The sequence below is a fragment of the Pezoporus occidentalis genome, unplaced genomic scaffold (assembly GCF_034315485.1).
Source record: "Pezoporus occidentalis ecotype Australia unplaced genomic scaffold, CSIRO_AGI_Poc_V1 ctg66, whole genome shotgun sequence".
Taxonomy (NCBI): domain Eukaryota; kingdom Metazoa; phylum Chordata; class Aves; order Psittaciformes; family Psittacidae; genus Pezoporus; species Pezoporus occidentalis.
In genome coordinates, this window is record NW_026916009.1 from 1,826,582 (window position 1) to 1,853,327 (window position 26,746).

At 45.2% G+C, this 26,746-nt stretch overlaps 3 protein-coding genes across 5 annotated transcripts in view; 2 read left to right on the top strand and 1 right to left on the bottom strand.

Annotated features, from left to right (window-relative positions):
* Nucleotides 1-156: 156 nt before the first annotated feature.
* LOC134175148 (shugoshin 2-like) lies at nucleotides 157-9,796 on the top strand. Its single transcript, XM_062640713.1, has 9 exons — nucleotides 157-434; nucleotides 702-842; nucleotides 1,724-1,899; nucleotides 2,170-2,232; nucleotides 2,850-2,944; nucleotides 3,756-4,012; nucleotides 4,661-6,589; nucleotides 7,815-7,941; nucleotides 8,855-9,796. Exons 1-9 carry the CDS (start codon nucleotides 188-190, stop codon nucleotides 8,979-8,981), a joined length of 3,162 nt encoding a protein of 1,053 aa, XP_062496697.1. The 5' UTR covers nucleotides 157-187; the 3' UTR covers nucleotides 8,982-9,796.
* Nucleotides 9,797-10,308: 512 nt separating this feature from the next.
* IDH1 (isocitrate dehydrogenase (NADP(+)) 1) lies at nucleotides 10,309-21,122 on the bottom strand. Its single transcript, XM_062640727.1, has 8 exons — nucleotides 20,962-21,122; nucleotides 19,019-19,310; nucleotides 17,240-17,345; nucleotides 14,558-14,735; nucleotides 13,924-14,075; nucleotides 12,754-12,894; nucleotides 11,819-11,981; nucleotides 10,309-11,314 (listed from the first exon to the last, which is right to left on the bottom strand). Exons 1-8 carry the CDS (start codon nucleotides 21,081-21,083, stop codon nucleotides 11,221-11,223), a joined length of 1,248 nt encoding a protein of 415 aa, XP_062496711.1. The 5' UTR covers nucleotides 21,084-21,122; the 3' UTR covers nucleotides 10,309-11,220.
* Nucleotides 21,123-23,964: 2,842 nt separating this feature from the next.
* PIKFYVE (phosphoinositide kinase, FYVE-type zinc finger containing) overlaps nucleotides 23,965-26,746 on the top strand; it is a 62,656-nt gene continuing 59,874 nt past the window's right edge. For 2 of the 3 annotated variants that reach the window (XM_062640605.1, XM_062640606.1), the window contains exon 1: nucleotides 24,700-24,818. The gene's annotated coding sequence lies outside the window, so the exon portion shown is untranslated. Of the gene's footprint in view, nucleotides 24,112-24,699; nucleotides 24,819-26,746 lie in introns of those variants that run through there. The other variant, XM_062640608.1, reaches the window with a different exon arrangement.

The following is a 26,746-nucleotide window of genomic DNA, read 5'->3' on the forward strand; positions in this document are numbered from 1 at the left end:
GCATTTCACAGCCCTCTCTGTCAGGGCGGAGCGCTCCCCCATCGGCGGCCGCGGCCCGGCCCAAAATGGCGGCAGGGCCTTACCCGGAAGCGCGAGCTTCACGGGCTCTCTGCACACGCCGGCCAGCCCGCGCCCCGAGGGAGGGGGTTTAGCATCTTTCCCCGCTCCGCCGCAACCGACTCTAGGGATGGAGAGCGTGTGCACAGCAGATCCCATTCCTCCCTTCCCCGGCGGGACAGCCGGCACACACAAACACCAACCACCCCGCCGCCATGCCGCAGGGCGGGGCGAAGCGCGGGGCGGGCCGCCGGCCATAGCGGTTGCATTCAAAAGTCGCCTGGCGGGCAGATCGGTTTCTTCCCTCTTTCCGCTGCTCCGGCTGCGAGAGGGGCAGCCGCCCGCCGCCCGGCGGGGCTCGCCGCGGCAGCCCGCAGGTGAGTCGGGGAGTCCGCTCGTCCCGTTTCCCTCCCAGCCGGTGCTGAGGGGCCTCTGGGCGAAGGGAGCGGGTGCCGTGCCCGGGAACGGCTGGTTTGGGGCGAGGTGCGGCACGGTGCCGTGTGGCTTTGGCCTTGGTCCGCCCTGCAGCGGAACGAGGGGCGACGCCGTAGGTGCTTCTCGGGGACAGTGTGAGTCGCGGCCGGTAAGTGCTTGCTGAAGAGGAGAATGCGGGTGCTAACCTTGCTCGGTGTCGCTCTCTGCAGCTATGGCATCTCGGGAGGCTTCCGAAACGTTCTTCAGCCTGAGTGGTGTAAGAGGGCGCATGCGGGAGAAGAAAAAGGGTGCCTTGAAGACGGCGAAGTTGAACGCCTCTATTGCATCAAAAATCAAAACCAAAATCATTAGTGAGTGTATTTTACCTTGCTGGCAGCTATGTCAGCTTATAACTATGTCTTTGGCTGTGGCTTTTATCCAGAGTTTATGTTTAATAGCTGCTTCTCTGCCTGTGGGTTTCTAGTGAATTGGGTACCCTACAAATGAGTGTCAGGTACCACTTGAAGTGCCCAAAGGTGTCTGAAATATTTCTGACTGGTATGTTTAACACAAAATCTTCGGAGCAGCTGCTGGGGCCATTACAGGCTGCTCAGCAGCATCTCAGATGGCATTGGGCAGCTGTGCTTGGGTAACAGTTCTCAGGATCCAAACAGCAAAAATAAGAAGTGTGGAAGGTATTTTAGAATATCTGCAATCCTGTACAGAGCCCAGCCCAACTTTGATTTAGTTTTAGGGGGAAACAATGCAATGACAGTGAAGGAGATAATCTGGACTACCTCGAAGAAGCTAGGCATTTCTGTTACTTATTTTGAAATTAGGAAGCATGGATCTAAACCTGCTTACGGGCTACTATGAAGGAAAGTGGTTTTTTTTTTATCCCTCTTTTTGGATGGAGATGAGGACTCAGAACTACAGGGACTTGTTCAAAGTCAAAAGCACATGAACCACACCGTCTTTTATTAAGAATTGAAGCAGTAGCTTGCTGAGCATGGCCCCCTCAAAATGGAGTGCCTGTCTGAAGTGTTGCAGGTTATTATTAAGCTTTTCCTGCTGTTATCTGGGGACTTCTGTTGCTGGAAGGAATTATATTGCTGACTTCATGTGCAGTTGAGTTGTAGGGATCTGAGCCTGACAGAAGCTCTTCTGGGAAGAGGAAGAAGTATGATAACAGACGAGGCAGGGATGAGACCTTGGATGCTGATTTTGTGTGATACTTCTCTGTCTCTCACAGACAACTCCTCCACTATTAAAGTCTCCTTAAAGCACAACAATAAAGCACTGGCCCTAGCCCTCAATGGGATGAAAGCCAATGTACAACAGCTCACCCAGGAGAAGACCATCTTACAGAAGGAGGTAGAGGAGTGCCACTTCCAGAATGCGGTGCTGCGGCACAAGCTCTCCTTCATGGTATGGCACTAACAGTGTGGCTGGCATTGGGAGGGGTGGTAGGCAAAGTATGCAGTACTGTCATCTCAACCTTGGGAGGAGTGAGCTGTCACTGGTTGTTCATGCTCTGCATATGAAAAATGTCACCATTTATTTGCTTACTTTTTCTTCTAAGCTGTGTCCTCTCTCCAGAACATGGCTTGCTCTGGTTGCCAGCATCCTTGTTGTAATAGATGTTTTGATTTAATGTCTTTATGTTTTTTTTTTTCACTCTTTATTACCTCAACATAGGATAATGCCATGAAAGAACTTGAAAACATTATGGCTGCAGTTAAGACAGCCCAGCTATCCGAGGTAAACCATGAGACATGTGAGCACTCTGTTCTGGGAAGGGATCTGGGTTTGTCTCTGGCTTTTGCTTTATCTTGCCTGCTTACTTCAGTGTTTGATGCTTCAGCTGTTTTTTTGGCTTGCTTGAATTGTGCTGGTTACATCCTTGCTTTTAGCTTGGTGTTAATGATTTCCAGAGTAACTTTTGTAGGAAAGACTAAGCACATTCCTATCCCAAGTTGCCTTCCTTGAGGTCATTGGCTGTATTTGGCTAGTAGGCTCTTCTGCTATGACAGATTGTGACTTCTGTTTTATTTTTTAAGTGTTGCCATGGCAACTCAGGATAGGGAATAGGACACTTTCCATATGTCCTGTCTCATGGGTGGGTGGGAGGGAACATATTCCTGCTTCCTAGTCTTGGATTATCTGAACTAGTTTAACTTCATCCTTAAGCCTGCAGAGACAGAATCTGACTCTGCTGCAATTTATTCTGTAATTTGTGTCATTTTAGATGGGAGAGGGTCACCAGCAATATTTGACATACATTCCAGGGTGAAACTGAGCTCCTGCTGGCTCTGTGGTAGAGCTTGCATGGGGAATTGCAAGAGCTTTAAACCATTTTTCCGTTTCTCATTTTTCAGTTCCACACAAGTTCTGCACCCTTGTGGAATGGCCAGAAGAGCAGCATAACTGAAGATAGCTGGGCCAATGATATTGCAGATGTTCATCTTGTGAGGTGGGCCTTAAAATGATATCACCAAATTTGTCTTGAATTTCAAAATGCTAAACTTCCCATTGTGTTTTACGTGCCCAGTTGTGTGTTTTACATGCCCAGTTGTCTGTTTTACATGAGAGGTCTTCTCTACCACCATTGCTTGATCTTTTCCCTTACTTTGTGCCTTTCTGTTGTCACTCCTTGTCTTATTTGTCCTAATGCCAGGTCTGGGCATAAACTGGTCCTTTTTCACTCCTTTTTTTGAAAGCACATTGCCTTAGATGGTTTTTCCTTTGTAGCTGGTGAGCACTGCAAGATCTCCTCGAGTGAGTGCCATAGCTGGCTGCTTTGGTCTTTGTTACATACAAAAGATTAATAGTCTTCTGCTTGTATGATATAAACTTGTGTTTTGGAAAGGATGTCAGAGCAGGATGTCTTAAAATATATTTGAAATTCCATTGCTCCTCTGTCTCGTCCCCCTTCTGAACACCGGGGAGCCCTTGGAGCTGCCCACATACACATATCTCCAAGCAGCCTTGTTGATGTCCCGCAGTGAGCTGAACCTGTGGCTGCAACCTGTGCACTGAAAGGCCTTCCTTGTTGCCTCAGTGTACTTTTCTCCTGCTTCTGGGTCAGCAGCAGCGTGCCTTCCTTATGAGCTGTGTGTACACAAAAATGGGAAATCTGTCCTGGCTGGGCAGTGCGTGTTCTGCGGCACTTGAAGCCTTCAGAAATGTATTTCAGTAACTCTTGAAAGCTGTAGCTATGCTGCTGGATTCTGGGGCGTCATGGGTATGGAACATCTCTGTTTACTGTTCTTCCTTCTCATCAGGGCTACAGGGATGCCAATGAGGGTGCCCATTTCCAAGCCGTTTGATGGTTGCACTTCCACAGCAGCACAGACATGCTCACTAGATTTTCTGAGTCATGCTTCTAACGAGCCCCTGGAAGTTGAGCCTATTGCCTCCAAAAACACTTTGCCACCACAGGCTGCTGAGAAGCCTCAGTTCCCCCAGGAAAAGAATGAGAAGAAGATCACTAAAGCAATGGAAGCACAAGAGGTTTTTCTTGGCTCTTGCATCTTTGGAGGTAAACCTTCATCTTCTGCTGTTCTTCTGATATGACTTTGTGTGTTTGTGTTTAGAAATGAACATGGTGCCATAGCTCCAGTTAACTCCTAACTATCACTCCAGCCGCTCCTAATGACTGTTATGAACGACATACTTCAGTGATGGTGCTATCACTATAATTACATGTATCCCAGAATAGGATGTCTTGCTTGGTGGGGATATTTTGCCATATTTGCAGTTGCTCGAGATCGCTCATAGCATAGCATCAGCCAGGTTGGAAAAGACCTTCAGGCCTATTTCTGAGTAATAGGCACTGAGCTTACATAAGATTTTCAGAAATCTCTGAAGGTACAGTCTAACTAGATGCACATCTTCTGTTCCTTGTGGATTTGCCATATAAATAACTATTGTACAGATGACAAGCATTCCTAAATATTAGGGCTGGTTCAGGGGTCTTGCTTACAGCTGCCTTTCTGTTCTGAGGGGAGCCAGCTGAGCAATTCTGTTACACAGTAAGTTTGGGAAGTCCCTGTAGACACAAAATCATGCTTTTTCTATGCTCTGGATTTGTGGCAAGGTATGGGGCATGGCATTTAGTGGTATGGGAAAGATGGTATTTGCCTGCTGCATTACTTAGTTTTAGCAATGAATTTTGTCTTTCCAACAGAGGCCTTTTGCACCACCAAAAAAAATCCCAACAGTTTGCCAGCACTTCCCTTGGAAAGTCATTCTCTTTCACATGAGGGCGATGAGATAGCAAAACATTTGTTGGATCGTCTCTCACAAGGATACGTTACTCAGAGAAGGAAGAATCACAGCCTGATTGCAAGCAGCACTCCATCTTCTGGTGTGGATGTCTTCTCACCTGTCAGTTCCACTCAGGCAACTGAATGCTGTATCACAAAGGACAGCAGCAGCTCCAGGAAGAGTGACACACAGCCACAGCTGAAATCTCTCAGCTCTGTGGTTTCACCTGCTCAAACCACTGTTACTCCTGATAGAAAGTCTTTGGGCAAAGAGATTTTTTGTGATCAGCCACAGGATAAAGAAACTGGGCGTGGTGTTGAAATGGACCCCACATATAGCAGAGTCCTTGAGTTTGTTCCTGTGAAGGCAAAAAGCAAAGGTAATTGTAAAACTGGTGAGAAAAAACCTGGAAACAAAGCAAGTATGGGAAAAAAGAAAACAAATGTAATTAAAAAGAATGGAGAAAGTAGTCCTGATAGACCTCAAGGCGAAGGGAGTACTCGAAATACTGAGAAGCTTCTTCAGCCAGAAGTTGCAACATGTCCTAGTGAGTCTGAAGTTTCTGAGATGAGGCAAAAGGGTTGCATGGAGGCTTTTGACAGGAACAACACAGGCTGTGGTACAGAGCAACATTCCTGTTTTCCTGCTGAAGGCTTCCCTTCCAGAAGAACATATGTGGTGAATCCAGCACAGCTGCACAGTCCTGAAAGTAGTGACTTACTCAAACAGGTTAAGGACACTACCTTTGAAATCCAGCATATGGAGAGCTTGCCAGGAAGCCCAGTTTGTACCTTCTCAAGTCTTGAAGTTCTCCCAGATGATTCCAGTCTACAAAATTCACTTTTCTTGAGGAAAGAGACCTCAAGGACCTGTGCTTTGCAAGAGGATTCAAGTGTGAGCACAAAGAGCATCAGACAGAAAACCAACAGAAAAACTAGAATTATTAGGCAAAGAGGTGACTCTGAGGAAGAGAATCTGCCAAATTGTGTGAAAACAGCAGGGGCCAAAGCTGAAGAACAGCCTAAAAGAAGCCAGACAAGCAGGAGGAAGACTGTCAGGAAAGGCAGTTGTCATGATCAGGGAAATGAAGTTGATGTTTTTGGCCTGTGTATAGATGGTCAAGGAGTAACTGAGGAGAGCAAAAAGGATTTACAAGGTAATCTTAAACGTAGCAGGAAAACTTACATTGTCAGTCCTTTGGATCTTGCAGAAAACTTGGGTTGTGTCCAGACAAATTTTGAAGACAGTGACATTGTACCTCCCAGGTCTGTTCCTGGGAGCAAAGGTAGCAAAATCCCCAGAGCTCAGAGGATGGTAGCTGCTCAGAAGAAGACAAAGGGCCTTCAAGAAAAGGGGCAGGCTAAAGTTGACAACAACATGAACACTTCAGAAAAAGAGTCCTGTCCCAGACCAAAGCTTCAGAGGGAGAACACCACCTCTAGACCTCCAGAGGGTGATTCCCTGGCCAGACAAAGTGATGGTGCCCAAGTGCTCATTGGAAGTTCAGCAGAACTTGCATCCAAGCAAACTGTCTTGACAGGGAAGATTTCCTGCATTGCAGATCTGCCTGATCCAGATATCTATCTGGAGGAGCAGGTGGCAAATACAGACCTTTCACAGAGTCTTAAATCATCCCATGTGACCTATTCTGCAGCTTTGTCTGTCAGCTCCTGGCTTACAGATGCACCAGTTCCCACGAGCTTAAGTACTGAGGGCAACAGAATGCCAGAGAAATCCCCTGTTTGGCTGGAAAGCTTCCTGATACCTAAAGAAAAGACTGCAGAGGAAATACCTGAGGAAAAAAGCCAGGTGAAGCCAAGTTCTCAGAACTCACCTTCACAAGAACTTGGTAGGTATCAGGCTTGGGAGGGGACCTGTGTTTGAGATGAGTGCCAAAAATCCATGCAGCAAGTGCTTATATTTTTCTTCCCCTCCACTTTTTTGAGAGTTAAGGATCCATGACCAATATATTTCCACTTGTGCTGACGAGTCATTTCTGTGGCTGCATTTGCCTTTAGTTTATCAGCATTCCCATAAGAATTTCTGGTCATTTATTCATGTGTGGATATTGGGGAAAAAACTAGGAGCACATGCTGCAAATTGTTTCACTGCTCATGTTATCTACAGGGCATGCCTGTCAAGTTAGAAAATCAGTTACTCAAGCAGTTGAAAAGTATAATTTGATACTGTCCCTGCCTGACTGTGTTACTGTGGCACGGAACATGATGAATATGGCAGGTTTTCCATCCAGAATGGTTAGTGCTGCAAAGTTTCAGTCTGTATACCTCTGGGTGGTATTTTTAAATAGAAATTCATTATCAGAAGTTACCTAAATTCTCTTGGTGTTGGGGTTTTTTTGTGTGTGTTGGTTTGGAGATTGTTTTTTTTGTTTTTCCCTTGTTGTTTTGGTTTTGTGTTGTGTGGCTTGGTGCTTGTTTATTTAAAAAGAAAGGATTTGGAAGGTGTCCCCCTTGGCTGGTAATACAGTAGTTAAGCTGAGCCTTTCTGGGAGATTGCTGTTATTGGGTACTCTGTATAGAGTTGCTCTGTGGGGTTTTTCCTTCATGTAACTGTTGACAAACAGGCCTAGCTATAGCTAGAGTGAGCTGCACTTTGTAGTGAGGGAGGAAGTTTATTCTCCTGCCCTCCCCTTTTGCAAACTTCACTTTGAAAGTTGCAGGAAACACTGGTATAGCCCTGTGTCTTGATGGAAGTCTCACTGTTTGGGTGCCATAAGCTTGCTTTCTCCTCCAGGTTGTAAACTTCTGTGCATTAGAACTATCATTTCTGTATATTTTTAAGACTATGCCAGGACACAATGATACTAGCAGTATTAGTGACCTATATTTTTACAGTGAGGAACCTAATCTGACTTTTGAGGAGCAGGTCTGGGATTTCTAGACAAAAATGGTCTCCTGGGTTTAGAGGGAACATGACCAGATTCAGGATTGCATAGTGTTCAGAGAAGTGTTGTAATGCACCACTTCTCTGTGTGACAGCTGTATGTCTTAGGATATCTGGAGATTATTTGGAAACATTTTGATCCACACCTGTGTGAATGTCTTCCCTTGCAGCGACCAGGCCACTGCAGGACTTGACCAATGCCAGCGCTTTGTCTTCCTCTAGCTCGGAAGGAGCAACAGGGCGCTTATCCAAGCGGAAATGGGAACCAGGCTGCTACAAAGAGCCAAAACTGAACAGGTTGGGCTTTAAAGTATTCCTTCCCATGACTGTTCCCATACTACAACACCTGCTCTGCTGTCATGTGCTTGCTGTCTAGGGCTGGACCATCTCTCTCTTTAGGTTCTTCTTCCCTTCATTTTCTGTGATCCTCCTCTTCTAGCACAGTGTGGTTAAGCCAAAATTCAACACTAGCACACATGCATGTGCAGGCTTCTGGTATCAAGCTATCAAAGATGCTGTTTCCTTCACTGAAATAAGCATGTGTTTTGGCATACTGCATCTGTGGTATTCCAGTAGTAATGAGGGGTAAGCATGAAGATAAAATAAATAAAGCCAAAATAAATAAAGCCTAAATAAAGACAGCTAAACAAAAGCCCTGTTTCACTTGCCATTCTATGATATCTAATGTTTTATACAACTAAGTAATATTTCTATTTTAATGTTTGGATTGCTTTTCAGTGAAGGAAATGCTAGGCTTTGAGGAGGGTTTTCCCCTGTGAGCAGGCTGTATCTCTATTTGCTTTTTCTGGCAGATACAAGTACCTAAACAAGCAGCTACATCTCTTCCTTAAGAAACTGTACATTCAGTACATCCAATGGCTACTGTACAGAATCATTTAACTCCTAAAATGCTGATGTTAAATTGCATTGATGCAACAATGCAAATGTTGTTGTGATGCTACTGGGTAATACCATGTTTTTTCCCTGAAAAGGGGCACAGTTTGAACTTGCTATGAGGAGCTGGTTATACTGGGTGAGAAGATACTCTATACTGGTACAACTGTTCCTGTACATGACAGTGAACAAACTGTACTGCTCAGTCATCTTGTAGTGGAAGCATTTTGTTAAAATCGGGAGCTTTAGAGACCAAAATCATACACTTGTTCAAGAAATATGGTGATGGTTCATTCTAACTCTTTTGGTTCTGCAGCAAACTGAGGCAGGGTGACCCCTTTACAAACACAGAGTTCCTCAACAACCTTTCCAGCAAAACCAAAAAGAAAAGAACTGGAAAAGCTAAGGAAATTATCAAGAAGATCAAAAAAGAAAAAGAATAGTTTCTTGAAGGCATGCCAAGGCAGCCAAGCTAATAACAATGGGAGGAGACATGGAGCCAGAAGTAAAAGTTTTGGTTGGACAGGCAGCCCCCAAGCTCCTAGGTGTGCTGCATGTCTTTGCTATTGTATATTGTTTTTTATTCTAATTAATACTACTAATAAAGTATAAATAAAGTGTCCTGTCTTATGTGGGTAGTATAAAAACTTTATGATGTTTATTCCCCATCCTCCACCTTTAAATGCTTGGATGCTTGTCAGCAAAGTCTTTGTGTGCAAGTGCTTGTGCCACCATAGCCAGCTACCAGGCTCTGCACAAGCCTGTGGCAAGTACCTCTTGAAGGGCTGATCTTCCAGCACTGTGGGTACCTACAAGGGCTTCTGAAAGGGTTGCAGCAGCCCAGGCTTGGATGGCCTAGGTTCCAGGTAGAGCAGTCCACTGGAAAGTCAGGTTTAGGGTTGACTACTGAAGCCCTGGACAGCCCTGTATTAGTAGTAAAGAGAAAGGGAACGTGCCTCCTTGGAGGCAGGAAAGGTGTTCCTTCTTTTTCCATGGAAGAGCAGAGAGAGGGGTGCTCTGTTCTTATGACTAACTACACTTACTCCTTCTCCCAGTATAGAGACAAGTGTTCCTTTCCTCAGCACTTCAGAAACATCCATCAGTTCATCAGGATAAATTGGGTCTTGCTGTGCACTGTAGGTAGAGTCCTCCAGAAAATGGAAACTTTGTTAGTACAGAAGGAGAATAGTGGCATCTGCAGTCAGGTAAATGCTACTACATTGTTTACACTTCAGCTGTCTTGTTAAGTCATTAAAACAAACAAAAAGTATAAATGTAAAAATGCCCTCCTTTGTTAATTCCTGAAATGTATTAAGCTTTCTCTAGTACTCCTGGTAAATAGATTTACTTTTGGTAAATAACAGAATTTGTCAGTATGACAGAATTTGTTCTAGTATGACCTGCCTGAGTATGGCACAAAAAGTAATAGCTCAGACCTTTGAACTACTGCTGTCAGAAGCCAGACATGGAAACATAGATCTCCACCTATTCCTGCTGCTTGTTTCCATTGCTGTTATGGGTCAGCAATGGGACTTTTTTCACCTGCGCTTCTTATACTCTTTTGTTAAGAACAGAACAGCAAACTACTGTGCTCATTCATACTGAAGGCACAGTGACAGCTGCTACTCTAAGAAGGGAAAAATGATTTTGTATTGATATTGCATCCCAACCCTCTGTCCCAGCATGTGCTGAACTGTGCTGAAAGGTACTGGAATCTCTGAGGCAGAATTTTCCTGTATCTGCTAATTGCACAAAGGAAGAAGAGACACAGAGTGTTAGCTGGCTTTTATTTTAGTCTCAACTAAAATAATCTTAAAAAAAAAAACCAAAACAAAACAAACCCCAAATAAAACCATGGATGGAATAGTTTTTCACAGTCATAATCTGACATGCTGTATCACAACAGAAAGGACAAGTAATAGCTGGAGAAAAGTGTTGCACCTTTATGAGTTGTGGGGTGGGGGAAGGGGTAAAAATTCCTATGCTTCACGTCCAGTCAGTTGGAGTATAACTAAATGCATGGCCTGCATTTAGACACTGCAGCATGGAGTTATTAGGCCTTTAGCCTATAGGGCTCTTTTCCAGCATGTTTAAGTGCTTCTTTCTCAAATGTTACAGTCCTGGCTGTAGCAATAGGATGAAATCCCTTAGTATCAGGAGACAATGTTCTGATTGGCACAAAAAAATAAGTAAAAGAGGGGCTGCAGTAGGCCTTGCAGAGCCCTGTGAACTCACTTCATACTCAGCAGACAGGACTGGAGAGATCAGGATAGTTCTGATTTCTGAGGTCTGTTTTCTGAGGTCTGTTGGACAGTAAGCCACCACTGGTTTGACCAGAGCTGTGACACAGACTGGCTTTCAGTCTGAGAGACGAGGGAAAAGAAACAGATCAGTAACGTCACGGAGAGAAACCTCAGGTCTGCTATAAATGACACTAGGAATCCAGACCCACACTGAGCTTGAATACTATCACATTTAGCTGCTTAGCTAAAGTAAGGCCTAGCCCAGCAGCTCCTCAAGGGGTTTAAGAAAACATGAGCTTTTAAACATTTAAAAAATTGTACATTTTTTTCATCTAGTATTTGAAATGTTACAGAACAGAGTGTGATACACTGCCACTTACTTACACTCTGGTATAAATGGGAGATGCTTTGTTAGAAGAGCTTGAATAGAACATGTGCCTTAAAGTTTAGGCAGAGAGGCCAGCTTTCCCTTCAGGTTTTCAGCAAGCTTGTCCATGAACTCAAAGGTGTTCAGGTAATCAGAGCGTGTGACACTGAGGGGGAGAAACAAAACCAAACCAGACAGACATTAGTTGTAAAGCCACTCAAATGCTCCAAGCACAAGTCTTGCCTCTAAAAACAAGAGTTCTACTCAACAGGCTGATGGATGGTTGTTGGTGGGGTTGTCCCCCAGAAGGCTCCAGAGAGAGGTAGCCAGGTGGTATTTTACAGTTAAGGAGGTCTCCATCCTAATAAATAGAGAGGGCAGGATCTGGCAAATATAACCATCCTGTCATAAGAGAAGTCTTCACAGTTCCTTTATTTCCTCTTCCCCCCATGCATTTGGTACAATAGCAAGGACAGAGCAACCAACACTGAACTGCTTGGGGCAGGGAGTGTCTTGTTTTCTGTTTGTACAGCACTGGTCACAGACAAGCCCTGTTCTGTGCCAGACTTCAGCAATTCTTCACCATATTAAAATAATGTTCCAGTAAATGCTGTTCAGAAACACTAAGTAAAACATCCTCTATGCACAGCCGATTACTTCATACACTTACTTAGGGAGACCTTTGATACAGGCAGCAAGGTCCTTTGTCATGAAGCCAGATTCAATGGTCTCAATGCAGACTTCTTCCAAGGCAACTGCAAAGTTCTTGAGGCTAGTGTTGTTGTCCAGCTTAGCCCTGTGAGCGAGTCCTCTTGTCCATGCAAAGATGGAGGCTGGGAGAGAACACAATAGATTACTTTGTCTGTCTAGAACTCCCTGGACATTGTTCTAAGTTGTCATGTAGAATGGTAGTAATTTTTTAATAATAAAACTGAAAACTGATATAAAATCTGGTATGGGAAGAAGAACACTTACCTTCCTCCAGGCATCCTTTGTATTGTGCAGCAATAAAGAAAAGGAAACCCCCAAACCTACATACTGCCTCAGCAATCTGTGTGTGTGTGTGTGTGTGCCATTTTACCTTATTTTGTTCCTGCCCAAATCAGAAAGAATGACTGGTGGTAGGACTCCAGTTACACATAAAGTTGCCCTTATGAAAGGAGGGTGTAGTCTTCTTCCTGGTACTACAATTACACTCTGGTCCCTGTTCAATTGTACAAGATTCTTTCCCATTTGAGGTGCACTTACACTTCAAATATATACATGGTTTTGGAGGTGGCTGGGTCTTTTGAAGAATCAGAAAGGGGAGTAAAATAAAAAATGACCAACCTAAACCTTAAGGCTGTTGTGGCTACAAACCCATCATTTGCTGAAAAGTGAGAGTATGTCTCAAAGGCTAGGTTAGGTGTAGCTTATTGCTCACACTCCATTCCAGCCTGGTTTTACTCCAGGCTGCAGATGTCTTCATGGAAGAGAAGCGTGTTATGAACTACCAGTTTCACCACGCAGTGGTGCAATTCTCTGCAGAAAAGATACAGATGTGCATGCTCCAAACCTGTTCTTTCAGGTGTGGAGATTGCTGAGGGGCAGTGAAAAGCAGCTCACCAATAGGGTTAGTGGAGGTTTCCTGGCCTTTCTGGTGCATGCGGTAGTGACGAGTAACCGTGCCATGAGCAGCTTCTGCTTCAACAGTCTTGCCATCAGGGCAGATCAGCACACTGGTCATCATCCCCAGAGAGCCATAGCCTACGGAATACAAGTTTAAAAAGTTCAGTGTCTCCTTTGGATAGCCCCCTTAAATCCCCCTTAATTCTCCCATCCGATAATTTTTTTACATCCTCCCAACCTTGATGCGAGTATTCCCGAAAAAACAGTGATGCTGCTGCTGCAACTAACTGGCTAGTCCTGACGTCAAAATAGCATCTTGTTGGAACAGAAAGTGCTGCTGAACCATGAAATACAGACATTTTGCACCATTTTAAGAAAGTCAGTATTCTCACCTAACTTGCTGGACATATTTTTACTGTAAAGATGTACGAGAACAAAAAATCCTAAATAACTAGTGTTGGGCTGCAAATCAATATCTTGCACATAGAATGATAGGGAACAAACCTACTTCATATCCAGAGCTTCTGCTCTAGTGAAAGGAACCATAAGCTGGAAAAACTGGACCTTCATATAAATTCTAACCCTGTATGTTTCAGAGATCTATGTCTTTGAAAGCTTCTTTGTTCAGCAGTCCAACACATATCCTTGTTCTGTGGGAGGCACTAATTTAGAAAGAGCACATTACATAAAGTCATACTTCTTGTCCTGAATCCATATTTGTTTCGGCACCATGCAGCGTGGTTAGGATTTTGATCAAGCACTACAAGTCTGTAAAGTTACCCGTATCAATCTCTCTCTTTGCATCTGATAGGTAGCTTTAGGTCCTGGAGGTTTCCTTACTTAGCTACAGGGCACCTGCCAGTATGCTCACCACTAGTCAACTTAAACTGTCTAGATAGGCTTTCCATTTTCATGGAAGATATCAGCTATGACACTGGTAGGAGCTGCCATCTGTTAAAGAACTACACAGTTTACATTCAATGGATTTATTGAAAAAGTGAAATCAGAAATTCTTTGCCTGCCTGATATCTCCATGACTGGCCACAGGTTTAAAGATGTATGTTCTGAACCCTCCTGGGCCATTACATCAGATACGATATGTGGTCACAAGAGACTGCTACTGAGCCTAGCAGTAGCAATCGGTGTACAACAGGGAACATCTCATACCTTGTGCAACAGAGTCAGACTGCACGTCCCCATCGTAGTTCTTGCAGGCCCAGACAAAGCCTCCTTCAGATTTCAGGGCCTGAGCAACCATGTCATCAATGAGCCTGTGCTCATACCAGATCTTTTTGGCTTCAAACTGGGACTTGTATTCTCTGGAAAACAAAAACCAGAACACCTTGTCATATAAACAGGGATTGCACAATTTGTGCAAGTAATTCTGCACAGTGAGATGCAGAATTCTGCACAGAGATAAGAGTAAAAAGGAAATAAAAAACACAACCCAGATGACTCCAAACAAAAGCCTTAAAAGAAATGTACTCATTTGTTTTTCCTTGCTTGCTTTGCTAGGCCACTCCAAGTCTGCTTCAGAAACACAGAGGAGCACATAGAGAATCTGTGGCTCTTTGTTAGGAGAGATACACACCTCAGACACATTTAGCTGAGCTTTAAACATCGAGTATACTGTGTCCTGCAGGACAAGGGAGACTGTGACACAGAAGGTGCACAGCCTATCCAAAGTGCTGCTGAGTGCCTGAAAATGCTGAATTAACTGTAGCAGCTCACAAAGCTGGGGAGGATGTTCCTGCTGCAGACCTGTGCACTGCAGCAGGAAGTACAAAACTACCCTAGATACCTGTCATAGATCTCTTGGAAGATGTCTTTAAAGCGGCCATCGTATCTCTTCAAGATGGTGTTCTTGGTGCTCATGTAGAGGGGCCAGCCTTTAGACAGTGCCATTTGGAAGGAACTGTGAGCAAAATCCTTGATAGACTGGTCAAGATTGTACATTCCCATGGCTACACCACCACAGCCTGTTAGTGGAGAAAGAAGATAGGAATCAACTAATTCGGTTTTGGTTAAGGATTTGACAGTCTCCCCATAGCATATTCTGGCAGGCAGGCAGGCTTGAGTTATCCCCAGGTGTCTTGATACAGTTCTCAGTTTAAGGCTGGTTCTTTCAGCTGATTCATTTTGCACTATCTGCTCAAAGCTCCAGCAGTCCTGTGGCACATGGACAGGAGGGTGGATTTTTTTCACACCTAGGTACATCTTAATACTGTGATCTACTACCCATAAGTAGCTTCTTCCTAACCCAGTTGTCAAAACTAGCACACCAGACTAAGCAGCAAAGCTATGATGAGAGTCAGCGTGCTTGAGCCCTTACCAGCCATACGTAATAGAGAGTATTTTCTATCAAATCAGCAGGCAGCAGTTTGGATCAGGAGTTTCAGTCAAGCTAGAAATGGGTTTGCTTCCACATTAAAGTAGCTTGTATCTTCAGGCTTTGACTGCACCGCAGAACTAACTCCAGCAGGCAGAGGCTGCTTTGCCTAGCTCAGATAAACAAGTTGCCACATGCATTCCTGCATTTTCTCAGCACGTCTGGCCTACCCTGCAGCATTGTTTCACCTGCTCAGGCTAAAAGTTGTCGAAAGAATAGGCCAGTCATCTGGGTGCAATGGAAAGTCCTAAGGCAGCTCTGAGAAACTATCAACACTCACATGACTTGGACTGTGTAATGCAGGTGTGTCAGCAGCCTGAATGGAAGCACCTTAAAATTACAGCCAAGCTCACAAAGAGCTTTGTTATCTTTAAAGCCCAGCTTCTTGGGTTTTGTGTGAAAAAGTAGATACCGTGTAATTTTAAGCACCTCATTACCACCACCTCCTCTCTCTAGTTTGTTGTACAGTGCCTTTATCATGGACCTGTGTTCTACCCCAGATTTTTAAATTATTGTTATTTTCATTTTTCCTGACCTACAGATGTTGGTTGCATGGACATACATGCAGAATGAAGTGGACAAGCCTCAGGAGGTTTATCTGCTTGCCAAGATAGCAAGGTCATTTAAAGTTAATATTGGCAGGGAATGAAATTCCTGTTGTTACCAGTGAAAATACGTGTTGTCCCCTCTGCCTCCATTATGAGTCAAGGACAGAACAGGTTCTAATCAGCTACAGAGACTGTGCCATCTGAAGCCATGATTTCGTTGTTACTGGATGACAACTGTTACATTTTATTCAAATACTTATTTGCATATAGGTAAAAAAAAACCCAAAACAGTCCTCATGGCAATCACATAATGCTACTGCCTACTAAAATCTCTTGATTCAGTGTCAAGACTGAATATATTAGTACAGCAATAGGACAAGCTTCCCTTATGCATGGTGGAGAAAACTGTTGTGCCAGTATATCTATGGGGAGGGGAGTTCCCCCAGAACAGCAGCAGTAATCTGCCATCTTTGCACTTCCGTGCTTTCTTCTTGCTGATGCAATGCAGAGCAGTGAATCAGACAGGCAGCTGGAACTGCCAGACATCTCCACTACAGGTTCACCAGTCACCTATCAAATGAAAACAGATTAAGACTGGCAGTGAAGCAGGTAAACTCCAGATGAAAGGCAGTGCAACAAGAGACAGAGATTTATTAGGCTTCTGTGAGCAAGAGTGCCAGTGAAATATAAGTATTACAGAAGAGAGGGTCATATGACAGTCTCTGTACTTGTTTGCCAAGCCAACTGCATTCAAACAAGGATTCTGTGGTTTACATGGTTTTATAACCAGAAAAAAACATTGCACACTCACATACATAGGTTACCAGACGTGTTCAAATCCTGAACCCTTTTGACCAAGGGAGAGGACTTGTATGACGTTTTCCTGAATCCTGCCCTTAGAGAAATACCCTGGCTTCTAGCAAAGTGTGTGTAATTGTTTCCACACAACAAAGCCCAGCAATGTCAGGACTCTTCCTCCTGGGCCTAGCAATATCTACAACCAGCACAGCAGTATTGCTAGGACGGACACCAATACCTTTGGGACTGCACCTGTTTAAAAAGCTCGAGCCTACAAAGTCAGGAGCATCCTTGTCGTAGCTCCTTTCCACCTTGCAGAGTAAGTGTCAGTTCTCATTTCTATTGAAAGAAAAAACTGTTTAATAAAGAAGGCTACAAGCTGCAAAGCTACATAAGACAAACTAAAACCTGCAAGTTTCAAGTCTATCTCCCCTTAGGTCAAGCCATGTATACATAGCCAGTCCCCCTCTGATCAGAGAGAAAAACTTACATACCTCTACCAGAGTCATCATACAAGAAGCATGACAGGCGGCCAGTTTAGTACAATAGTGTGGTTGATATGCCTCTTCAATCCCAGGGAGATCTCAAGTAACTTTCAGTACTTCCCAGATCAATGAAGAAGTCCCAGACCTTCTCCTCCACTCTACCTCAAAGTCATATTTTATCATCAAACAGATCTGACCAACACTTCAAGGTTGAATTAAACCAAAAATCCCAGTTTTAATCACAACTTAGAGATAATACCTACTTTCAAAGTTATGGACGAGATATGTGACCGGTTTGCCTCCGCCTTCTGGAGTGTAGATCATCTCTACTTTTCCAGGCCCAGGTACCACAAAATCAGTTGCTCTGTACTGTTAAAAACAAAAGTAGCCATGATGATTTTATCAGAAAGACAGAAGCATAAAAAACAACCCGCATTTGGAAGGGCATAAACAATTGTACCAAATATCCCCCCACTGAACAGGCTCTCTTTACTCAGCCATGTGGTCATCAGATTATTTTATCTGATATTAGAAGGACAAGTCCACCTGCTTCAGAAACAGTCTTCCTCTTTAAGGGAAAAAGCTTACAGATTCTTGGGACCCATCAACTGGCAGGGTGTATGTGCCCTACCAGGTGTACAAGTTTTAAAGTGCAAGTATCCAGTGTTGTGTGGTCTGTGAGTAGAATGGATTCCCTCCCTGCCTCAAAAAAAGCCATTCATATCACGACTACTGATCTTACAAATACAGTGGCATCATATAGCACCTTAATAAATGCCATTATTTCTATCCATCATATGATATTTGACAGGACCGTATGTAGTAAGAGGTCTTTGAATTCTTCAAATGATACACATTTTGCTCTTCTGAGCTACAGACTCAGAAGAACCAACATGTACTTTTGTTTTTTTAAAAGGTGTTTTTTAAAGTTTAAATGTTGCCTCATCTTCACAGCTGTTTGAACAGTACTATTTAAGGTTACATTTCCTTTAAATTCATCATCTTTCTTCACAGCTTCCCTCCTATTGATGGAATTGGTTCCCTGAGCTGTTCTGAAGTTACAGAAGCATCTTGCTCATATGTCCTTTGCATGCTCTTATATTACTCCTTTCACTTTAATCTCATGCTTTGGCAGGGTTTCAATCCTGCCTCCTTAATCCACTGTTTCCTAGCATGATTTTGACCTTCCTGATTATTCAGTACTGTTAAGGATGTTGAACCCCATTCTCTTCTACCATCAAGGCACTGCAATTATTTACTTTTGGTAATTATTTTACCTTCTCATCCTGGCCAGTCTTGTGACTCACCTTCAGTTTGTGTGCTTACATGTCTACTTAAGCACTTGGCTTCTCTAGAAGACTTTTCTTTTGTCATGTCTGGCTGCTTTACAGTATGTCATTACCCATGGAGAACATTACGGTTGATTCTTGTCCTCTGGGCTGCTCAAAGACCACTACACTAAGACCCATGCTAAGGTTTTCCATGGTCTTGTACTACTTCTCTCAGGAAAGCTCTGATAAAAGATGTTTCCCTACTTTGGATGTGCCCAGTATGAATACCAATCCTGCAGGAGTGCTGTGCAAGTTTAAGCCTATCACATTTAAAAAACGAAGCCAAGAAAAGAATACAGCCAACCAAAAAGCCACAATGGCAACTCTTGACCACTTCTAAAAATCACTCAGATCCAGTTTTGCTGTGAGCAATATTTGCCACCAGAAAGTCCCTCTGAGAAGTAAGATGGACAGTGTAAAGGATATTTTCTAAAGACATTGATATATAGGGAGGAGGGTTCTGCAGAGTCAAAGGATAACTTAGAGGAGTTATATCCTGTGTATACAGCAACGCTGCCTAAGGAAAATATAAGAATCAGGCTCTCCCACACTTCACCAGGTGCTGTACAAAGTGCTAGCAATGACCCACTCCTGAGCGGAGTGCAAGGGATAAAGCAGCAGCATAAGGATGTCTAAGTCTTTGTAACTCTACATCAGTCAGGACTAAGCCTGATTTATGTAAAATAAGGGGTAAGCACTGAAGTGACTCACTTGATCCCCATAAGCATGACGGCCAATGACAATGGGTTTCACCCATCCAGACACCAGCCGGGGAATGTTCTTGCAGATAATAGCTTCCCTGAAGACAGTGCCACCTAAGATGTTTCTAATTGTCCCATTGGGAGACTTCCACATCTGCTTCAAATTGAACTCTTCCACTCTCTTCTCATCAGGAGTGATGGTTGCACACTTTATGCCAACGTTGTATTTCTTTATGGCTTCAGCAGCTTCCACAGTTACTTTATCATTTGTAGCATCACGATGCTCAATGCCCAAATCATAGCTGTAATAAACCCACAAAGATGGTCAGAACTGCACAGGCCATTTATCCATACCTAAGCGGAAAGAAACCAGACTGTTTATGTGCCTTTGGGTATAGTTCCAGCACTGCCATAACTGAAGTTATCTCTCTCCCAGCGTAAATGCTGCTGGACTGGAAGAAAACATAGGCTCATATACTGACACTTCTGCAGATAGTGGAGGGTTGGAAAAAGGACAGCTTCAGTTTACGGCTGAGGCTCTTTGCCAGCATGGGACATAGCCAGTATCTCCTTTGCTTTTCCTTCTAAGCTTCCTGCAATGGAAGCTTTTGGTCTGGGATTCTAACTGTAGGGAGCAGCACAATCCTCAGATGATCATGGGCCGTTATTTCAAGCCTCTTGTGCTGAAGAGTTCTGACTTCCTTCATGTACTGAGCATATCAAGCTAGGCTTAAAAACTGCTTTGACAATGGACCCACAATCCTGCTCTGGCAGCAAAACTGCCAATATTGCCCTCAACCAGTCAGAGGAAGCACATTTCCCACATTTACTGTTTTAATAGTTTTGAAGAACAATAGCTACCCAGTGTGGGATAGCCCTGAAGCACAGCCAACTGTACATGAATCTAGCTATTGTGCTGCCCCAGCCAGGGGTCCGCTTTACCTCCTCCCACCCCTCTTTGAAAAGGGATGTTCTCCAGACTCCATACATGTATTATGCTGCTGGGTTCCTGTTCAATTCGTTCTCGACACCAGCAAGAACCAAGCCTGATGTAGGTGGCATACAAATGACTCCACGAGCAGGGGAAGAGGTCAGACTTGTGGATTTAGCAGCGGCAAATATCACTGAAAGCCCCTGTCTACATGGCTAGGAGCAATGCAACTGGATACTTCTCTAATAATTATAGGTCAGTGGCTAGCAACAGAAGAGATTATTTGCTCTCTTTGACCAGATGCAGTAGATAGCATGTCCCTTTTGCCTTACCAGCTGGCAGTATTGGTTTTGGGTTTTCTTCTTTTTTTCCCAGAAGCGAGTATAGGAGCACAGCCTAGGCTCAGGGAATAATTGCAACACTTAGCTTTCACCATCAGCAGCAAAGCTCAAGCCTACAACATGAGGGCAGACTCTGTGCCCTATTGCCACCCTTTTGCCCTCTGGGCAGATCTTCAAATAGATATGGCAAGAAGCCATAAATCTGCTCTGAGTCCACACAGGCTAGGCTTTAAGTCAGGGAGTAGCTAAACCACCCCATGTTTCTAATTGTTTAGGCTGCAGAAAGCCATGAAGGCTGCTCAGGTGCAGGAAAGCTAAGACATTGGAGATAAAAACACAGTCCATGTCTGTGAGAGACCTTCTTAGAGGCACAGTACAGAGAAAAAGCTAACTCACAATTAAACATTCACTGCTTACTACTGTGAGGAACTCCAAAGGGGCTGCCAGACTGACAAAATACTTTCACCATGCTTTCCAGAGTACTTACTGAGGCTGGCCCTTAGGTAAGTTAACCAGAGAACTCTGCTGGGAACTTCACCAGTATCAAAAGGGCTACTTAGTCTCTCTGCACTAATGCAGGAGGAGCTATATGGCTCTCAGTGCTAAGTGAAACACAATCAATGCCTAATGACACATGCAAATTGTAGTACAAAGTGGCTGTGTGTCATTAAAAGCCATTACCTGTGCAAATCCAGATCTACATAAGGAAAAATCAGCTTTTCTTTAATCAGTTCCCAGATGACCCGTGTCATTTCATCTCCTTGCATCTCCACAACAGAGCCTCCATGGATTTTTTTAGACATCTTGAGCTGTAATAGACAAAGAAAACCAACTTAAGTTAAAAACTGACAACACTCATGAGTGATACACATATTCTGTATTTTTACAACACAACTAGGAGAGGTACCAACACAGCATACAGGATCGCTCCTGGAAGTCTTGAAAATAACTACAGTTTATCCCTAGTTTCATGCTAAGTGGTATTTTTCTGAAAGCCCCAGCTCCTAGGGAGATCTATCTGAAGGTAAAAATAAAGATTAATATCTGAAATTTACGGGTATGTGTTCAAAGGGCATGAGCTTTAATTATGGTTGTACAAAAGAACTTGAAAGCATGACTAAACTCTTTCTCCAAATTCCACAGAATTAACAAGGATTGTTCATTTTTAGAGTTCCTCAGTTTAAGTTCAGTTGCCTGTTTCTGCCCCTTTTTCTGAAAAAGATGCATGAATGGACACAATTTTAATGAAGGCTCATATTGCTGGCACTATTAAGATTAACACATTGTCATCTTCTTCATTAGCTTCCTTCCCCAGGAAATCCAAGGGCCACATCAAGAGTACTTTCTAATAGCAAAGCTTTATTTCTGCTGTTAAAATAAATACTGGACAAGCTTGTTTTCTGTATGGAAAAGAGATTTGCCCAAGGTATTTGTTCACAAAGCCTCAAAAAATAAACCTGAACTCTGCCTGTGTATTTGTACTTTGTTCCTTGACAAAACCCAACCCCACAAACCACTGAACTTCCATAACACAGTGCCCTGCTTTCTAACAGCCACTGTTCCTCACTTCTCAGCTCTGATTATGCAAGAGCTATGACTTGGCAAGTTCCTCCTCTAAGACAGTCCATTCTTGCATGCAGCTGTTAAGGATACTACAGTGAAATACCAAGCCTTTGTGCCTGAGGTTACAGACTCACAGATACCAAAGTCCATGAATGGCTTTATCCAAAATCAGGAGTCCTACTGTACAATCTATTCACTGAGATGAAGTTATTCAGAGGTGTGAGGTTTGCAATGCAAAGCCCTGAGGTCACCAGCATATGTAGAGATTGCTTCTGGTTCATTAAAAAACCCTGACTTGTGCTGTGTTTCCAAAATCCAACCCATTAAACATTTTTAGTCTGCGAAGAGAGCAAACTTTCCAAGCTATGTTCTAGCTACTGCATCAAACTTTTCCAAAGCTTTTAAAGTGAAAAATTAAAACCAAAACAAAATAAAAAAGGCAAAATGAGATTGTAACTGGTCCTCTATTTACTATGAGCACGTAAATTTGAAAAAATACCTACTCCAAGACATTCCTATCCCAAAGAAAGACAATATCTTGGCTCATGTTAGACTTCTCTAGTCCTCATGGAAAACTTTAACTTCACACAACCATACTCTGTCTGATGTCAGTTTATTTATGCAAGTATTTTGGGCCAATTTTCAATTGACTATCTAAACAAGACTGTATCACATTCCCATGGCCTAGGCACAGGATTACTAGTCAGGAGACTTCAGGGTTGCTTTTGGCACTTACACAGTCTGAGAAACAAATGATTCATTTAAGCCAAAATGTACACAGACACCCACCCACTATCGCTTGTTTTGTTGATTGGCCCCTATTTAAATAAGTAAAATCAGACTGCCAGTCATGACAATAGGTTTTGAAAAGCTGTTTCAGATTTGTACAGTGCTGCTATCACAAGGAAAACACAGAGGTACACAAGACACACCTCCACTGACATACATCTCCACCAATATGTGGAAACTGCAGCTTCTTAAACAACTTTGACAATCCTACATGTTTACCCAATCAAGGCCCCTGTGCATTCCCCCTTAAAACATCGATATCCCCAGTTTCTTTATGTACAAGAGCAGCACTGCAGCAGCACCCCTCTTCTGCAGGGTGCACACATTCCCTAGAGTTCAACTCTTCCTGTTGATTTTATACTCTCCAGAACTGCCAAATGTCAGCAAGATCTTTCTCTCACAGCAGCCCTTCTTCAAGTACACTTAACCCAGGCATTTAGCCAAGGCAGCTTAGCAGAAAACTCGTGAATTTCCAAATACTCCTCGGTCCTCAGGAAGGACTCAGGGCCTAGGCAATAATTACCTATTGCAACAACTCATTAGTTCAGGTTTACAAACTATCTCTTCAGATCAGGCATGCTCGCAGGTAGCAGTGCAGATCCTTGCTGCTCACCGGGATTTTGCCCACGTTAGTTTTACAGCCACACTGCCCTCCATCTACCGCGGGCAGGCTGGCTCGCCCTTCGGGCACTGCTCGACCAGGCCGCGGGCGGCAGCTTGTGTTACAACCGACACGGAAACCCAGGCACCAGCACCACCAGAACAAGGTGCTGCCAGGCCCAGCCAACGCGGCAGTGATCGGGGACGCTCCCCTAGGATACGCGCGGAGCGCTGAACACAACCGGCAGTAGGTGACACCACCCACCATTGAGAGATATCAGGACTGAGAAGCGAGAAAGCCCAGCCCCGAGCTGGGGAGGCCAAGCACCCCCTCAGAGCCCAGGGCGCCTCTCAGCGACACCCGCCGCGGGGAGGGGTGCTTGGAATACAGCCCGCCGCGGAGCTCCCACCAGAAATCCCCCCTTGAAACACAGCACCACTGCTGCGGCCTCTCTGCAGGGCGGGAAGCGCTGAACCCAGCGGAAAGAGAAGGACAAAGGGCGCTGTACGCCCCGTACCCAGACCCACTACCTGCCCTCGGCGTCCGCCGGTCCGTCCCGCAAAAGCGACGCAGAACCCGGCCCCCCTCGGGGCCTTTTATGCGGCCGAGCCCCCGCCCCCGTCCGGCCCCTCCGCCGCGGCGCCCCCTGCCGGCCCCGCCCCTCCTCCTGGCGGTGGGGCTGAGTGGCGGCTGCTTGGTTCCGGCTTACGGGGCCGGTCGTGCCGTGCCCCGCTGGGTTTTTCCCGCCGATGCCTCCTCCTGAGGAGGCCGCGGCAGCACGTAACGCGCCGTGGCGCTTTCGCTGGGCCAGGTACCCCGCAGCGCGGCGGCCTGCCAGCCGAGCCGGGCCTTTTCCGCCCTCTCCCGAGACAGCCGCAGTAAGTGGCCTGCGTCTCCACAGGGAAGCTGAAGGCACTGGCGGGCACGGAGGCCTGGGCGCCGAGGGGCCGCGGGCGTGCCCGGGCTGCTGGAGCGGGCCCCTGGGAGAGCGCGGGAAGCCAAGCTGCCCTTAGCGCTGTACTGGCCGGCCTCGGCGGAACCGCCCCGCAGTGCAGCCCGGGGGATACGCGTACACACGAGCGGGCACGGACACGTTTATCAGCCCGGAGGTGGTCATGTCGGCAGTATAGCCCCCCTGAGCAGTGGATCGAGGCGGGGAGTGCGAACCGGTAGGAAGCCCAGCGCGAAACACCCGCGGCTCCCGCTGTGGCAGCCCGGAGCTGCCGCGCCCGGGAGGAGCCTGCCCCCACCACCGAGCAGGAGAAGCGCCCCAGAGCGCTGGGGCGGAGCTCAGTGATGGGGCGATGCGGCCGCAGGGCGGGCTGTGCGGGGGACACCGCCCCAGCGGCAGCACCCCAACGGCTGCAGCCGGCGGGTGGATTGGCGCGGAGCCTCGATTGGCCGTGTCTCGGCAAGGAGCGGCGCCGTCGGCGGGCGATTAGGCAGGGCTGGCGGCAGCGCGGCGCGTTGCTAGGGGCGGGGCGGGGCAGCGGGCAGGCCCGGAGGTGCGCGGGAGGGGGTGAAAAGAGGCGGTGCTGCGCTGGGCCTAAGCGCCGGCTCCCTGCACCGGCACCCGTGGGAGCAGGTGAGCACAGCCTCCGGGTTCCGGAGGTCCTGCCTGGGCTCGCGGTGGTGGTTGTTGCGGTGTGTGAGCTCTCTGTGTAGAGCCCAGCCTTGTCCCTGGTAGCGGTGGGTGGCAGCGCTCCTAGGTTGGTGTGGGAGTCCCTGTGTGGTAGCTGGCTGTGGGCAGTGGTCCGCCGCTTCCTTTCCTCCCCGTCGCAGGTGATCTTCCGGTCTGCCATCCCTGGTGGGTGGCACCGCGTGTGCGTGGCGGGAGGTGTGTCCCCTTTGCACGGTGGGAAGCGACGCAGTCAGCGTGGCTCCGGCGCGGAGGTTGGCAGTAAAGTGTATGTGTGTGTGTGTGTGTGTACACAACGTAGTTATGTTTAAGTTACGGTCGTTTAGCTTTTATTCCCAGGGTGTGTTAAGCAGGTGCCTAGGGATTAGATCCAGGTAACAAGGAGTGCATGGACCCTTCTGACTCTGAGCAGCTGTGGTCAGTTTTGTGGAGTGCAAGATGTCATGGAGCCATTCTGGATGTAGCTGAGGAAGATGTAATCTGGTTTTGTGTCTGTTGGTTGATATGTGCACTTTCTGATTTCCAATAATATATAAAGAAGTGAGACTTTCCCTGTTTTCTGGAGGCGGGAGGGAAGAAGTGTTTTCCTTTCAGTGGGAGAACTAAAGCACTTTAAGAAAGGATGGTACACATCATACCTGATGTGTTGTGCGGCACAGAAAATCTAGGTATTTTTGAAGCTAATACCAAGTAGAGTGGTTTTTTTTTTTTCAGTCTGTTTTAATTAGACTAGTATTGCTGTCACAGAAGCAATTAATGTGTGTTTTTTTTTCCCTTGAAGCCCAACTTTATTTTTACAGAATCCTATGTCTGATATATGCAAGTTCAGAGACTTCCTTGGTTCTTGTTTTCTTGCCAGGCTATAGCTGGTTGCTGAGAGATGAACACAATTTCCTATAAGACTTCTGATAGACTTCATAAGGGCATTTTAAATGTGGTAGTGTGTGTGGGGGAGCATAACCCTGTTGTACATTAAACATTAAAAAAGAAAGTTATCATTGCATCAAGTCTTAAGGAAACAAGGCCAAATTTACCTGAAGATAAGATTTGAAGGCATTTTCCATGCACTCTGGTGCCTAAACATGTTCAAATCGGCTGTTGTTTGAATAATACAGCTGAAATGATCAACAGCAAAAAATACTATGACTTACAGGGGAAAGGGATGCAGAAACATTTCGGACTAAGACTCAAGAACCTGACTGAAGTTCCTCTTGAAATGATTTATGTCTTTTTGCTTTTTTTCTTAAAGATATGTGAATGTCTGGAGAAACTCAGAACTGAAGGTGCTTACTATATAGAGCAACAAGCAGAAGTCCACTGACAAGTCATATGATAGACTTGCAGATACCATCTTTTGTGCATTTGTCATGGGAGTGGTCAAACGTTGCTGCATGCAGCTTGTTAGCACTTCAAGTGTCGCTTGTCAGCCATGTGGATTTTCTCTGGACTTCATAGATTTTTAGCATGGCTTCTTAAGACTTGGAAGAAAGTGTTCTAGTCAGTAAAATATTCCTGTGGGTTCCAGGGAGCAGTTGTGAAAACTGGGAACTAGTATTTCATGAAGGAGCATGTATTAGCTACTAGGCAGGAAGTAGATTTCATACAGGATTTTGATGCTTGGCATGGGTAAGTCATTTTTCAGTCAGGTTCCATCGCTCCCGGTGTTGCAGCTCTGTCAAACATTTCACTAAGTCTTGCTTAAGCAAAGGTGATGGTAGTAAGCATCTTAGCAGGCTAGAAGTGCAGACTTAGTGAGGTGGAGTGAAAGAAATCAGGCGCATATTGAGGTTAAAGAATATGGGCTGTAGGGATATATGACTGTTGGCCATATGAAAGCTTTGGTACACAGCAAATAGGCTTAACAAGTGTGGCTT